General features: G+C 40.7%; 1 protein-coding gene across 4 annotated transcripts; it reads right to left on the bottom strand.

Annotated features, from left to right (window-relative positions):
• Positions 1-470: 470 nt before the first annotated feature.
• Positions 471-15,113, bottom strand: fstl3 (follistatin-like 3 (secreted glycoprotein)). 4 transcript variants are annotated; one of them, XM_069150171.1, is made up of 7 exons: positions 15,030-15,113; positions 6,411-6,563; positions 4,986-5,024; positions 4,336-4,521; positions 2,310-2,525; positions 1,972-2,199; positions 471-1,862 (listed from the first exon to the last, which is right to left on the bottom strand). In XM_069150171.1, exons 2-7 carry the CDS (start codon positions 6,412-6,414, stop codon positions 1,810-1,812), a joined length of 726 nt encoding a protein of 241 aa, XP_069006272.1. In that variant the 5' UTR covers positions 6,415-6,563; positions 15,030-15,113; the 3' UTR covers positions 471-1,809. The 4 variants fall into 4 exon arrangements, with proteins under 4 accessions (XP_069006272.1, XP_069006270.1, XP_069006273.1 ...); XM_069150169.1 differs by having other exon boundaries at positions 4,986-6,563; XM_069150172.1 differs by lacking the exon at positions 6,411-6,563 and having other exon boundaries at positions 15,030-15,061.
• Between the last annotated feature and the right edge of the window lie 580 nt (positions 15,114-15,693).

The raw sequence follows: 15,693 nt of genomic DNA, 5'->3' as shown, positions 1-15,693 counted from the left end.
AGGGGAGGAAATCTGCCCGGCCTGGATTTGATTCTCTGCCGCCTCTTGCATCAGCCCATCAGAGGCCTGTCGGAGAGGCAACTCAGTCACTGCACGCACAGAAGAAGAAGGTCTTAGTTTGGCACACATAAACTGGCAGTGTCCGGTTGGCTGTTGGAGCCGGATCCACCACCTTAAACCCCAGTGTGAGAGGAAAGCTGTCCAGGTCCATTTAGGGTGCAGTATGACCTCATTTGGCTGGAACTGACTATGATTAAGACTGTGACACAGTTTAGAAAACTTTAAATATCATAAAATGCACGTCAGAGACTGTTTCACAGTTGTTCTGTGTATGCTGTTATTAAATTACAATGATGACACTGAGATGAATTGAGATATAATGGCAACAGCAGATTGCAAAGTGCATCTTGTGGCCACAAGAACAGATTATCTTCTTGTTTTAAAATTTCTCAAAGAAAGAAGACAGATGGTGACAAATATTAAACTTTATGTTGTTTTGAAATGGCAGTACAAAAATACAAAAATATGTTGATGCATTTATCATTCAAATTTCACAGTAGGTACACATAAGACTGTTATTTACAGAAGATTGCTAAATAATACACAACAAGGACTATATTATAGTATCCAGACATCTGCTTTGGGTTTCGAAGATTTAATTGGATTAACTGGATCGCTTGACCATTTGGAATTGGTCATTTGTGTGGATACGTGCTGGTTTCACCAGTGTCAACAGCAGATTGACTCAGTTCTGATGGCAGTATAACCAGGTATGTTCAATTGGCTCAAATTGCGGTTCATTCCCAGACAAATTTAATTTTCCTTTACGTCAGGTGGTGCTAATTACATTTGTCTGTCCAGTAAGTTCTTCAGAACAAAAACTCCAATCAAATCAAAGCAGCAAAACAGCATCAGAACAAACTAACATGACCTACAAAAATGCATTTACAAAACAAAGCCAAGCGTTCAACAGAGGAGGTATTGTAGAGGGCTTGGGGTTGTACCAATGGTTTTCTGAGACTGCTACAAACACAACCAAACTGTTAATTTTAGTCATCAGCGGGTGGCCAAGAGTTTGGATCACAATCCAGAGTAAACATGTGTGGAAGGGCAGACAGAGAGAGAGAGAGACTATACAGGTTTGTTTAGACTGAACCCCTTCCTCACCACCCTGACTAAAAGCTTGAGTACATACAGTACAACTGTAATGGTCCTGTTCTTGTTTGTGGTGAATTGAAACCACATTGGCAGACTATGAAGTGGTATCAACTCTCCAAACAAATTAGCATTGCTTTCCATCAGCTTGAGGGAAAACAGCTTACTTGTGGGGATGGAGACAGTAAAACTGTAAAAAGTTGCAAAATGCCAACGCCAGCGACCACCATTATACAATAAACAAAAACAATAAATACATTGTATTTTTCATCAGCTTTCCCAAGGATATATGAATTTGTTACTAGGATAAAAACATAAATACAGTTTGATACCTTCTCCAATAAATAGTACTGGTAATATATTTACAATATGCACACATCTCCCATATCTCTACCTCAAGACGAATGCATTCATCTGCCTCTACTTCCCAAACTAATGCACGGTCAACACAAATTTTGAGGCAGTTACACTTCCAAAAGAGGTGGTTCATATCAAATGGATCATCATTTTGTATACAAAGGGGGGATTGTAAAAAAAAAAAAAAAAAAAAAAAAAAAAAAAAAAAAAAAAGAGGTCATTGTGGGAGGATAGTGGTGTGAAATGTTTGTTGGTCAACTCATATCCTGCAAGAGGGCTGTGCCAGGAATCGTCCATCTAGACCGCGTTTTCCTCACTGCCTTCGAAACTGTGAGGTTTCCGAGGAGGAGCTGCACAGAAAGAGTCAAAGTGTCAAAATTGGCTTGATTGTAACTAACGTTATGAAAGAGAAGTAAAGAGAGGTGAGAAGAGATGCTGATAGGTTTTATGGGGTCTTACTGTTGCAGTGGCCATAGTGGCGGACTCCTATGGAGCGGCCGAGAAAGCAGGTGGCCCGGCGGAGGTGGCAGGCGCTCAGGTAAGTGATGTTGTCATTGCCACAGATTGGCTGCTCAGACAGCATGGGTATTGGGCAAGGCGTGGTGCGGCACATGACACAGTGAGCACTGTTGGTCTGGTCGGTCACGCAGGTGTGAGTTCCTGGACACACCACGTTGGAGCATGACTCTGTCAAAGGCATAAAGAAAGCATTAACACAGCAGAAGGTGATTCATTTTGCTTTTGTGGAGAACAGCTTAGCTTGCAGGAAGCATCTAAACTCCATAAATCTTGCTTACTTTTGCACTCTCCCTGGTACATGACCTCCAGGTCTGGGTGTCCCATACAGCGGGCCATCAGCAGAGCACACTCATCCTTGTATGACTTGCCATCGCTGCCGCACACAGCATGCTTCCGGGAAATGTGAGCGCAGTCTGGAGAGCACTCACACTGGGGCCTTCCTGTCTTCATCTTGCAAACCTTCCCGGCGCTGCATTTGACTCCCTCACATGTCTCTACAAAAGCACAGTGAGCGGCTTCAGTGTCAGTATAATGTTACTGTATTAACAAGTCTGCAGACATCAGGTGATTTCATACAAAATAAGTCTGAAATCTGGGGTTTTCCCAGACCGTAACACAATTCTCACTTTGCACAATATTTACAATAATCACATCTCTTTATTGACTGTTACACACAGAGGTGTCTCGCCTGGTGGAATGTGAGGCTGGCGTGTTTTCATAACAGATCTACGTGTATGGCTGCACACAGACTGGGCTGAGCTCCTGCAGAGGGACGGAGGGGCTCGGAGGTAGAAGGAGTTCAAATAGCTGTCAGAGGAGTTTACAGGCTGAGATATGAGGAAGCCCCGGGCTCTTCTGACACCCCATAATGTCAAAGCACAGGAGGAACTGTAATTCTACACAGTGCAGAGTCAACATTAGACAATGCACACAGGTCTTTTCCCAGGACCTTTAGGAGTCTGTGGAGATGATGCCTGATCAGCTCTGAGTCCTGAGGATTCTGTAAACAATCAAGAACGTATTTCCTGTCTCTAACAGCACTTCAATATCCTGTTTTATTCCAAAGCTGTTTTTTGTTCTTTGACTCTCAGGGTCTGTGTTTCGCTTGATTTCCATCTCTTATTCTCACGCTTGCTGTGTATTCATTTTCTCTGTATCTCTTCTGCTTATCCGAATAAGGTGACATCTGAAAACAGTCTCCCGATGATGTCGGCTTCTTTGTCTGACCTGACAAGTTCTTATTAACATGATATTCGTGATACTGATGTTTTTCCTCCACAGAATTCCAAATGATCAAGATAGTGTTGCACATTATGATTCCCAGACATCTGGGCATGTGGCAGGCATTCATTCCAGACTGCAGGAATGTATTTTTCTTATTTTGCTCGTGGCTGCTTTTTAACTAACCTTGAAGAAAGTCAACACATAATGACAGAAGGAAAGGAACGCGAAGAGGTTTTGATTCTACCTACCTTATTCATTTGCCATGAGACATTTTTTTTTACCTTTTTACATGCTCTCTTCGAAACTGCTTATTTGAGGTTTATCTAAATACAACCCACATCCCAGTTTCTTCATGATAAGCCATGTGACAAAGCCAGACAAACCCCGGGGCTGAGTTTGGGTGTGTTTTCCGAAATCTGCCAGGAGCTAGTTTTTTTTTTTTTTTTTTTTTTTTTTTACTGGGACTTCTCAACGTGGGTAAACTTACATTGATTACACAGTGCAAGTGCTGCTTATGAAAACAGAATTTATCAGCTAGTGAACCTGAATGAACCTTGCACAGATTCCGGGGGAGGAATCTTCTCCGGACAGCTGCAGATATGTGGAATGCCTCTCCTTCATCCACGTCTGCATTTTGTTAGAAAGCTGCATCGGGAACTCATTGTGTAAATATCATGATTCACAAATGACTTGGTTAAAAGAAACTTTCACAAACTCTCCAGGAGACACAAGGGTTACTTTGCGTAACAGAATAGCCAATTTATCAATTACGACCCTGCTGTTATAAGTCCCCAAATTATATCTAAGCAGTTCTTAAAATTCAGTACTTACCTCAAAATGACTACATGACAATAGCAGCTTGAATCCAAATATTTTTATAATCGCTATTACAAATATGTCTCTTAACAATTGAAATATCAGTTTAAAGCAGTTTAGTATATAGTTGACCTTTCGCAGTGATTAATACGGTACCCTGCAGTGATTAATCAAAGCAATACGTGCAACTCGTTACTTCATACTTGGAAGATTCAACCCACCACTTGTTTAACAGTTTGTTTGTTTGTTTGTTTGTTTGTTTACCTTTACAAGGTTTGCAGGAAACAATGCCCAGGAAGCCCAGCAGGCTGACCTCGTTCATGGGCAGACTGGTGTTGGACCATGCTGTGTCCAGGCGGCCGCTGGCACAACACTCCTCTCTGGTCACCCCTCTCATCAGCACCATGTCGCACCTTTGGTCTTGACTCTGCTGCAGCCAGCACATCCCAGCTGGAAATAGTACCATAAATACACATGATATAAGTCAATTTCAAACACAAAGAACCTAATAGGGAATATATTTATATATCTTTTTTTTTTTTTTTTTTAAATTGTCATTTTGAATGATTGTCAATTGGACTCTGAGTATATGGCTGACCAGAAACGGCTAATTATAAAACTGTTGTATTGTTTGTTTTTCCTATTTTATAAAATACTAATATAAGGCACCTGTCTGTTTTGGGCTATTAACCATATATTAATTGTACATATGTCGAATTTACAGTATACAAAAAGTAGAAAACTTGTTATTTACACATTTGCTTAAAACGGAAGGATACGCTTTTCTGTCAAAACGCTCATGTATAGTAAAAGTAGTCACATAAATATGAAATCAAGAAAAAAAGTACTCCAACATTATGATAACTGTAACAGGATACAAAAGCTTAAAATACATAAAAACAAAGTCCACTCACCGCTGGCAGGATTCCTCCCAATCTGATAGAAAGTGAGAACTGCCCCCAAAAAAGAAACCAACAGGATCATTGTGTATTCTTAAGTTAAACCTTTTCCCAAAAGCAAATATCTTCAAGAAGAAGTGATGTTCTTCTGCCAAACAAAGTGGATCACTCTAACTTAACTCTGGAAGTAACTCTCCCTTATGTGAATGAACGTGTTGTGGATAAGTGATGTCGTTCCCCCTCTGTATAAATATTTAGCCCAGATGGAATTATGCTGCTGGGATGGGCGATCCTCTCAGCCAGTAATAAGCCAGGGCAGGACACAGTTTGACTCTGACTCAATTTCCAGAGTCGGGAAATGATCCATGCCCTCCAGCGCCAGACGCTGGGCACTTATATGACCTCACAAAACAGTTTCACACCATATTAGACCAATTAAAGGCTAATTAAGTCCTGGAAAAGATTTAGGCTAGGTTTTGAAAAGCCCTTTCATTATTCGACCATAAGTTTTTTCTCCGACAATACTAGTAGTAGTAGACAATACCTGGTTGCATAATAACTTCTGAATGTGACCTTTTTTGGGCTGGTGGGGTCCTAGATGTTTTTTCCTGTATTGTCTCATCTTCTCTCTTTAATGTGACATAATTCTGAGCTATTTGTTCTCCCACAAATCATATACTGCGTGAACACTGTACTTCTTCTGTCTAAAAGGTGTTGTATGTGGTGTTGAGGTGGAAAGTGTCCTATGGAAATAATTTCTTTATCACACCATTGTGTTCAAATAATAATCTTTTGAAGAATCGTGGTCCAACAGTGAACCTAAATTATGCTTCTTTGTAGTGTAAATGCAGCGGAAGGAAAAGCACCAAGTGGTTAACTTTTAGGGTTATTTTAAGAGGGTTCCTGACCATATAAATGCTAAATCAAATGATTACCAAGTGCCTAAGTTATATAGATCAAGACCACTTGAGTAAATTTGCCTCTAGAACATTGTAGTATTTCATTTTGTTGACTATCTGGTTTTATCAATGAGTGACGATACTTCGCTCTACAACTGCGGTTAGAATAACAGAGATGAAGGGAAGGAGTGGGAGTGAAGGTGGTCTGCCCTTGAACAATGTATCAAGTCCAGTTAACAAAACTATGTTGGAGATTATCAAGAACATTCATGTCTGCCCCCTCATTGTTAGTCTGCGAACAAACACAGTCAGCCACAGCGAGTGAGACTAAAAACACATAAAAAAAATACTGTGGCTATATATATATAGTATCTGTCAACTGTAGGGACAGGCATGTTTGTTCAGCACCACCCAGTCTTCAGAAAACGACACACCAGAGGTGACTACAGAACATCTGCACTGCTTCTCTCTATTTTTCCTGCACTCATTCACCCCCTGACACTGAGCGGTATGCACTAATGACAACGTTATGTGAGTCTACCCATCTGCTTTTTTTCTAATGCTCCCTTTTGATCGTTGGGGCGGGGGAGCTGGGGAGGGTGAAGGTAGCATGTGCTGTAGCATCTGAGTCCTTGTGAATGATGTTGGCTTCTTCAGCGGAGATCCCCAGGGCAACTTAGGAATGCTGCCTGACCTAGGAGGGGGGGGAAAGAGAGCGAGCAGTGAGCGATGGCTGTGGGTGGCCTGCCTCTGCACTGGGGCTGTCCAGATCCACTCAGCACCTCATATGGTTTGGATCATCACTGCCGAGCCATACCAATGAATACAGCATGGTGGGGACTTTGGAGCACTCCCTAATGTATGATCTTTATTAAGGTGAAGCTTACTGTGTCCCATTTCTGAAGAATACTGGTCCTTTTCAAGTGGTAAGGATCTGCGTGGAAGCATGTAATTGAAAAAAAAAAAAAAAAAAACTACTGTGGACTATGTATAATGTGAAGTAGAGTGAGTGCATCTGTGACTGGGCAGGTGTGGGGCTCAGGGTTGTACTGTACTATATTTCTATAAGGCAGAAACACCACCGCCATCTAGTGGAGGAGGTCGGTACATAGAGATAGAAATACATCAAGTCTGGGCTTGACTGGGCGGTGATGCTCATACTCGTTTAGGTTTTAACGTAGCGTTATATTGAGTATTGTGTACATGATGTTACACAGTAGCCTGATAAGTGTCATAGACTACAAGCAGATAGATGTGCAAACTGTTTGCTAAATACAGGGCCACAAACCTAACATGGAAGCACGAACAAAGGCCCCCAAACGCAGATAAATGAGGAAAACTAAGCTTCAGTTTACAATTGAAACGATGGGTAGTTTGTTAACTATTGCAGACTTGTCTTTGGCGACATCGTGTAACTTTTTGCTCAGACTTTTTTTTTTTTTTTTTTTAAAGTTAACGTGAGCATCAGAGGTTTTAACCTGATGTAGTTATAGCAAAGTTGAAGCCCAACAAAGCTAGTTAACAGCGAGTACCTGCAACTGGCTGATCAAATAGTGTGAGTTTAAATTGGGAAAAACGTAAACTTATCTTTTAACTGCAATTTGGTAAGTTTATGGAGGGATAGCTGCATTCAGTGTGAATAATTACCAATTAAATACATAACGTGAGCTGACTGTTGTTACAGCTGGCTCATTATTAGCTTCACAGGGTTATCTTTTAATCAAGTGTTAGTCATTATGTTGTTATTCTATAAGGGAAAAAAAACGAACATGCCGTGCTCATGCTGTTCATGTACTCTGGTGTAATATGAAATGGGGCTGTTACTGTTCAGTATACTGCATTTTCGCCCAGGAAGGTAACGTAGCTGCAATTGACAGGAATGACCAGATGAGGGCGCCCGTGACATTTGTCTCAATCCTCCATCGTCTTCTCAGCCGGTGTGTCTCGCAGCCTCATTAAGTCCCCATACATCTTCACTTAATAAAAGGACTTAATTCGGCTTTAATTTCGGACATCATAACCGTCCATAATTCAGTTCGTCCTCTGAGAGACATCCGTCAATGTCCTTGATACGTAAAGCGACGCTGTTCACAGTTCCTACCCTGAGCAATGACACCTGACACTTCAGCATCACCGGTTATCAGGAGCTGAACTGGTTACAACATGACCACGGCAGCTTGAGCATTAGTCACTTGCTTATTTCTGTGTTGCCGAGTCACGTCAAGAAGCCGGTTCACATCACGGTGACTGATATTTTCAAGTTTTGACCACATTTTCTATTGTTTGGTCATTTATTTCTTCTATTGTAATTTTTGTTTTGTTTTGTTTGTTTGTTTCAGTGACGTTATTATGTAGCCGGAATGTGAGTTACATTTACCATTTTACAGAACTTTTAATCTTGACTGATTTAGAATATGAAGTCTATTATTTTTTTTCCTACTGAGCATTAAAGCAAGCACTTGTTGTAGGCTATTTCTGACCACCACAGATATTAGATCAGTTGACAAACGAATACACCCAACCCCTCTTCTATCCACTCACCGCTCTGTCGTAGTGTTGGTGTGTAGGTCACACAGCTAAACAGGACTCGGCAGTGGTAATTGCTCTGTCTGCCCCGCACTGGCTGAAAGCAGCTGCATCATCTATCCACTCAATTTGCTCCTAATGTGTGTTACTGATTGAACCGGCAATGAGGGCAGGAAAAGTGACATGGCCGGATAGAATCACCTCCTCTGTCCCTCAGCGCACACCGCTCCTCCCCCTCTCCCCCTCCCCCCTCTTCCCCCTCGCCCTCTCCTCCTTCCCTGCTTCCTTCCTGTGTTTAGAGTTGCTCATGTGAAGTCCCTCCAGCGGTTCATTAATGGGGAAGGTTAATGTTGGTGCACGCGCTGCTCATATAAACAGCACTCTCCCCCCTCTTCACCTCTCCCTCTCCTCTCCCCCGGCCCCCTCCCCTCCCCTCCCTCCCGCCTCTTCCCCCTAATGTCTCCTTTTCCGCTCTCTGGAGCCCTCTCTCTTTCTCTCTCTGCAACCAGAGCAGGGCACCGATGCAGTCGTGACTAAGGGTCTCCCTCAGCGTCAGAGCGGCTGTTGTTCAGCTCTAGCTGTGTGCTGCTCCGGATCTCTCTGCTCTTGCCCAGTGGGCTGCAAGAACCCCCGATGTTCATCTCCCCATAAGACGCCACACGCTCCTGCATTCATGAGGACTTGTAAAAGCTCTCGAGTGTTGCCGTTGAACTTGAACGAAAGGCTTTCACGCCTTCAGACATTACAGATAGATGTATGATAATAACAAATAAAAAAAAACAACCTTTTCGGTCAGAGTGTCTCAGCTAAAAACCAGGGCTGAATGGTATTTGTACATTGACACTAATGCTACAACGTAGTTGGTATATTAACATCCATATATCCAACATATTGGACAACCAATACAATCTGTCCTAAATTATTGTTGTGTGGTGTAACGAAAGTATCTCAGTTGCCTTTTTTCCGGCTGGCGACTGGAACTTGCCTCAGTCAGTGGATCCGGTGGGCTCATTGCAATGTGTCCTCTGATCATTTCCTTCACACTGTTATGTGGTGAAGAACTATTGAGTGTGGGGGATGCAGGAAACGCCAGTCAATTTTTCAGAGTTTCCTGTGTCTAGTCTCTTGGCGTCTAAAAACTCTTATCACTGCATATCAATAATTGCCACTGCATTTTCCTTTTAAGATCATTTCTGCAGGTTGCTAGACTGTTTTGAGATTTGCACAGAGCAGGATGATCCCAAACTGCTGATCACAGACAGAGAGTTCAAAATGACTGACCTTGGTGTTGCAGAAATCAGTGCTTATGTTAGGAGTTGATATTGGCCTTGATTGGTATTGATTTCCCTTTTTGAAATGGTTTGACAATCACTCTTCTACAATATCCAGCTTTGGAAAGGGGCCAGTCTTATATATTTATTAACTGAACTATAAGTCTGATATCTTTCAGTTTGATACAACGTCAAGTCTAAACAAGGACAAAATAGCACAGCTTTAAGCATCAATTTAATTATTTTATACCACATCACTAAATATGAGAGTCTAAAATATCTTCTCATGAATCAAATCAAAGAGTCCAAAGCATCATTTAACAGTTTCAATTGAATAAATTCCTTCTAAAGTAAATCTTTGTGTCACAGATGGCAAATTCCAGCTGTGTTTTGACCGTGGCTATACCGCAGCCATATTACATTACATTTCATTCAGCTGACGCTTTTATCCAAAGCGACTTACAATAAGTGCATTTCAACCAAGAGGGTACAAATTCAGAACAACAAGAATCAAGAAAATACAATTTTCTTCAAGAAAGCCAAACTACAAAGCGCTATAAGTAAGTGCCATTTTAAGCGCTACTAAAGTGCTACCTATTCAAGGTAAAGTCGGAAGAGGTGTGTTTTTAGTTCGCGGCGGAAGATGTACAAAGTTTCCACTGTCCTGATGTCATTGGGGAACTCATTCCACCATTTAGGAGCCAATATTGCTCTGCATACCCTGCCTGTCTTGTGATTGCAACTGATGTGCCCGCAGCCATCTGCTATCTTTGCACTTCAAGTTGCCTTATGTTGTCTTGAGAATTCACTTGTACAAACAGTGTTTGTCAGACCTCATTTGAAGCTGCCACACTCAGTACTGCTAATTGGTATTCAACTTGATATGACTCACTTACTGTAGGCAGGCGGACGCTTTACTGTAGTCGCTTGCTGGACAGCTGGTGCAAAATTATATAATGTGACGAGGTGGACAAGTCACAAAGTCTGTCCTCAGATTACACTAAAACAGTGTCCCCTTTCTGTTGTTCCAGGATCCTCAAATATGATCCCGCAGAAAGGTTCTTGGTGCAACACATCACACAGCATAAGTAAGTAACCATTCTCCTGTTTGCCTCTGAAGCAGGTATTCCACTCACCTTAATAGAGGCTGGAGATGAAAGCGCTCCAAAAAATGAAGTACAGATGACATTTTAGATGAAAAGCGACAACGCCTTCAGTAGATTTCTTTGTGTGAGCCTGTGTGAACAGGCTTTTGTTTTGGTTTTTTTTGCTCTTTTTTTGGTAGCCTATATTGTGTTGAGGTGAAGCATATTTGGTTTGAGCCTTTCACCATTATCTTATGTGTTTGTAAATGGATTTGCAAATGGATCACACCCTGCAAAATGGGGCTCAGACATATCAAATTAGAAACTAGCGTGTGTTATTTAGTGTCAAATAAAATGAAGTACTTTTGCAAGTTTATGAAACATTGACAAAGACATAATAAGAAATAAACAAGGATAAACACATTTTATTATTAGCGATAAGGACAAAGTCAAATTTCACAATATTTCTGACCAAATACCTTGATATTGAATTTAATATAATATTGTAGAGATGACTTCTGGTGCTTTCACAAATTATGAGATTTTTGATAAATAATTCTCAGTAATGTGGATATAATGACTTAGTTGGTAAAGGCGAATAATATAACTACAACTACTTACAACCTATCAGATTGGTTTGCAAACCTTGGTCATCTTAGTTTTTTGAAGCCAGGAGCACGGCGTGGATCTGACTGGTAACCTGATGACACAACGCCCGCCTACCTGTATGAAAACCTGACAAAGTATGTCAATTAAATCAGGCACGCCCCCAAACGTACCTATTTTTGAGGTCTAATATGTAATTAATGATGGAATTATTTTCAGATCGACCACTAAAACACTGATCAGGAGTGAATTTGTAATGAATTGTGGAAAAAAAAAAAGATTGACTTTGTGTTCTTGAGCGAAGTTTAATGGGAGTCCATTGGAGCCAGCCCCTAGTGGCTCTCAGTGCTATTGCACTTTAAGGCACTTCTGCATTGGCTTCTTTTTTCAGACCTGGAAGTTGCGTCTAATATTATTATTTCACATGAATGGAGCCTTAAAAAGGCAACACTTATGATATATCACCATATTATGTTATCCAAAATCTAGGAAAATATCCAGTCTCATATTACCATATCAATATAAGATCAATACATAGCCCAGCCTTACTTTAAAAGATCATCAGCTGTCTAAACAAACAGCGAGTGACTATAAGCTTCAGATCGTATACAATGAAAGATGTTTATGTTTGTTGTCAGACTGGATTTTAAAAAAATCTCTAAGTGTCATTTTCCAATTTCCCAGCCTGCATCTGCAAGCTGGCCCTTTAAAGACTTAACTACACAAAAGCCGATGCTCATGCTGGCAGCAGTTACCATGGCAACGAATGACTGAAGTGTATGTGTTGCTACTGTTACGCTGAAAGCTGTCAGAAACAGATAAAATAAAAGAGAGAAATAGAGGAGGGAACGTTTTGATTCTCACTTCCAGTATTGAGAGCCATGTGACAGCTCTGAAACTTTGATTAATTGCATTCAGAGTGAAAATGAATCAGCCATGAAAACAAACACATCCATGAGTCAAGTATGCGCACAGTGATATTACTGTTGGTTACTGTCACCGGAAACAATACTTTTTATTGTACAACTCTTGACATTTGCTGCTGGTTTTTGGTTGCAGAATTACGTTTGACAAGCTGATCGATGACCTTACTTTGTCTATTTCGCTGGTCGTCAACAACAATGAATTATTCCAGAGAATTAAATCAATTTGTCTGCAGTATATGGGAGCTGTTTCCTTCCAGAGCCAGGAGGAATGGGCGATGGTGGATGGCAATAAATAGTAACTGAAAGAAAGACTGACTGCTGTATAAATATTTAAACAAGCAAAAGGGCAGATGGGTCTTTAGAATTAATTACCCCACTCAGTGTAAATATGAATGTTAGCAGCGACTTCATGTGCAGAGGCACCATGCTTGAGTCTATGCAGTATTAATGACTGGCAGCCAAAGCTACGCACCTCTTCAAGTGGAATACGTTCACTGGGTTACAGATACAAGCCTTCAGGGTTACAGAAGAAATGACATTTTAATTATGATTCAACTACACTGTTAGTAGTATAAGAGCCTAAACATGGACCCATATAGTAATCCAATCAGGACTTTTATGTGGAGTCACTTTATATGCACACAACAGGGTTGCTGCAAACTTTTATTCGCACCCACTCAGGTGATAATTACTTACTGCAGCTATTGGTGAGTGTAACAGTCAATAAGTAACAAAATGGTGCACCACTGAAATGCTGTTTTTGTAGTTTAGAAATCTTTAAGTTTGTTAACTAGAGAGGATTGATGTTTTTAGCGTATGGTGAAGCTGTTACTCAGTCAATGGTTGCGGTCTGTTTGTCCACCACTTTGGACCAGATTGAAATATTTCAACACGTAGATGGAAAGCCATGAGATTGTGTTCATTCATTCCTCCTCAGGGTATCAATCTTAATAACTGTGGTGATTATCTGTCTTGTCCCAGTCTGCTATCATGCCAAAGTGTGTAATACACTCGTCAGTCCACTAGAGGCTCGAGTGTCAGTTTCAAGTTTTGCCTCGTCTCGGCCTGAAAGTATACAAACGTATGACCAGGGCCGAGGCAAAGGTGACACTGACTGGTGCCCTCTACTGGATTGACGGGTGTATCACATGCTTAAGCGGGATATCAGTTGCTTTTTGGGAGTAGGCCGAGGGTTTCACACAAACACTATCTCAGCATCTGCCCCACTGATTGCCACAAAAAAGATGTCTTGGTTTCCAGAGATGAACCTTAAATACTTTGGTGATCCGCTGACTTTTTGTCACCATTAAGACTTTGGTTTATGACCTGCAAAACTACTCATATTCCCATCAAACTTTAATTGGTTTTAATTAGCAAATTCATACTAACATACTGAGCTGAGCTGAGAAGCTGATCATGGTAAACATTATACCTGCTAAAAATTAGCATGTTTATGGAAAGTATTTTGAAAAGAATACCATACAATAAATTGTTATCAACTTATTTAAAATGTTAAATATCTCTTTAAGTATCAGACTAAGAAATCCAATATCTATCAGGTGAAAATTAGTGTTTGTTAGATTTAAATAAATAAATAAAAATAAAAAGGGACTGTTGGTTGGAAAAAGCACACATAACACCTGCTCACATCATCATTGCTCATATGCAGCAGCAACAATAATTTAGATGTGACATTTTTTTCCAGGATGACTAATGTCTAAATTAGAAAAGAGAGGATATACAGAATCTTCACAAACACTCGCAGCCGTTTTAGTTCACTTTGGAACATAATATGCTTGGAAATAAGAGACAACATGCTAACAATAAAAATAAGCTATTGGGAGTAAAAAAAAGAAAAAAAAAAAGAGAAATATAATACCTGTTTGTACATCTCTATTAATTGCAACACGCCAATATGTCCATGATTGATTAGAAAAAAATAGGATATACAGTATATTTCTGGTTGCATTCTGTTGCAGCGCCTTTTTGTCATCTGAAATGAATATGCTTGAAATGCATTATCAAATCCATCTCTACTTAATTAGTGGCGTCACTCATTTCTGAACAAAAAATGGGTCAGAAAAGGTTGAGAAATCCAGTTTCTGTCGAAAATCATTTAGCAAGATTTTCAAAGCTGAAAGACGACTAAACCTTGAAGTCAGGCACAGTATGACATAAGACTGAAATTCACTCCGCTGAAAACATTTTCAGTTCATGGTTGAACTAGCTGAAAGTCACAGATAATTGCCCCTTTTAATGTTTTTTTTATATAACTGCAGAGGTGGTGTAGTAAGATGAGCTGTTTAACGCAGGGAAATGGGAGTGGGCAGGGGAGCTCTTAGTCTCAGAAAAAAGGAAGAAAAAGTCATTTCTGGAAATAATAGGGATCCACGATTGAGAGAGGAAATAAAGTGGTGATGATAACAAGGCAAGCAAACATGGACTGTACATGCGACAACAGCACCAGGAAACAATGGTTTCCTGGTGCTGTTTGTCTCTACCTGCAGTACATGAACACATACACATGCACCTCCCACGCATCACACACTCTTCACTACACTCACACCTTCCACGCTTATGCCCACGCATACACACATACTACTTCACGCAGTTCGGTTATAAAAAAAACTCTCCACGCACGCACACACACACACACGCACGCACACACACACACACACACACACACACACACACACACACACACACACACACACACACACACACACAGTCACTCACAGCTACCTACCTCATGCCCTTGTGGCTTAGCTGACATCACTCATGCTCTCTGAGCTGTTACAAAACAAAAGGTCCTCATCCTTCCATCTCCAAACATTGCTCACTGCTCGCACGGAGAGGATGCTGCGTGTTAAATGTTGTGGGCTCCTCTATTCAATATTTCTGGCAAGAGGAAGGACATGCGGGCCATTTTTGTCTCCGGGACGATATGTAATCCTAACAGGAGCGGGCGACCTACTGAGGACACGGAGTGTTATAGTGACAGTGAATACAACTATCGTGAAACCATCTATTCTAAACGCTCCCTGTTCCTTTAGTGTGAGACCTTGCCTTTTTTTTTTTTTTTTTTTTTTCTATTTGAAGGCCATTTGAACCACATTAACAGAGTTTGCATTTTATATAATTTTCTCTTACATTGAAGTGTTTTTGTCACAGAGGGAAAAACTGATTCTTTATCAGCTTATATGCAGGCACCCTTCACAAAAATTTTCCGTTAAAAGGTCATTTTGAGGTGTCAGCTTTTCATGTGTAATACAGGGAAATATGAAAGTACTCTTCCACCAGTATTCAGAAATTCACATGTATTTTCATTTTCAGCTGTTTCTTCCAGGCCCTAATTAAGACCACAGAAGCTTCATTACTTTGTGTGTGTGTGTGTGTGTGTGTGTGTGTGT

Source organism: Embiotoca jacksoni, unplaced genomic scaffold (genome assembly GCF_022577435.1).
Source record: "Embiotoca jacksoni isolate LCO1_2020_lvr unplaced genomic scaffold, fEmbJac1.0.p SCAF_16, whole genome shotgun sequence".
Classification (NCBI taxonomy): domain Eukaryota; kingdom Metazoa; phylum Chordata; class Actinopteri; family Embiotocidae; genus Embiotoca; species Embiotoca jacksoni.
Note: the sequence above shows the minus strand (reverse complement) of the source record. Positions and strands in the feature narration are given on the sequence as shown.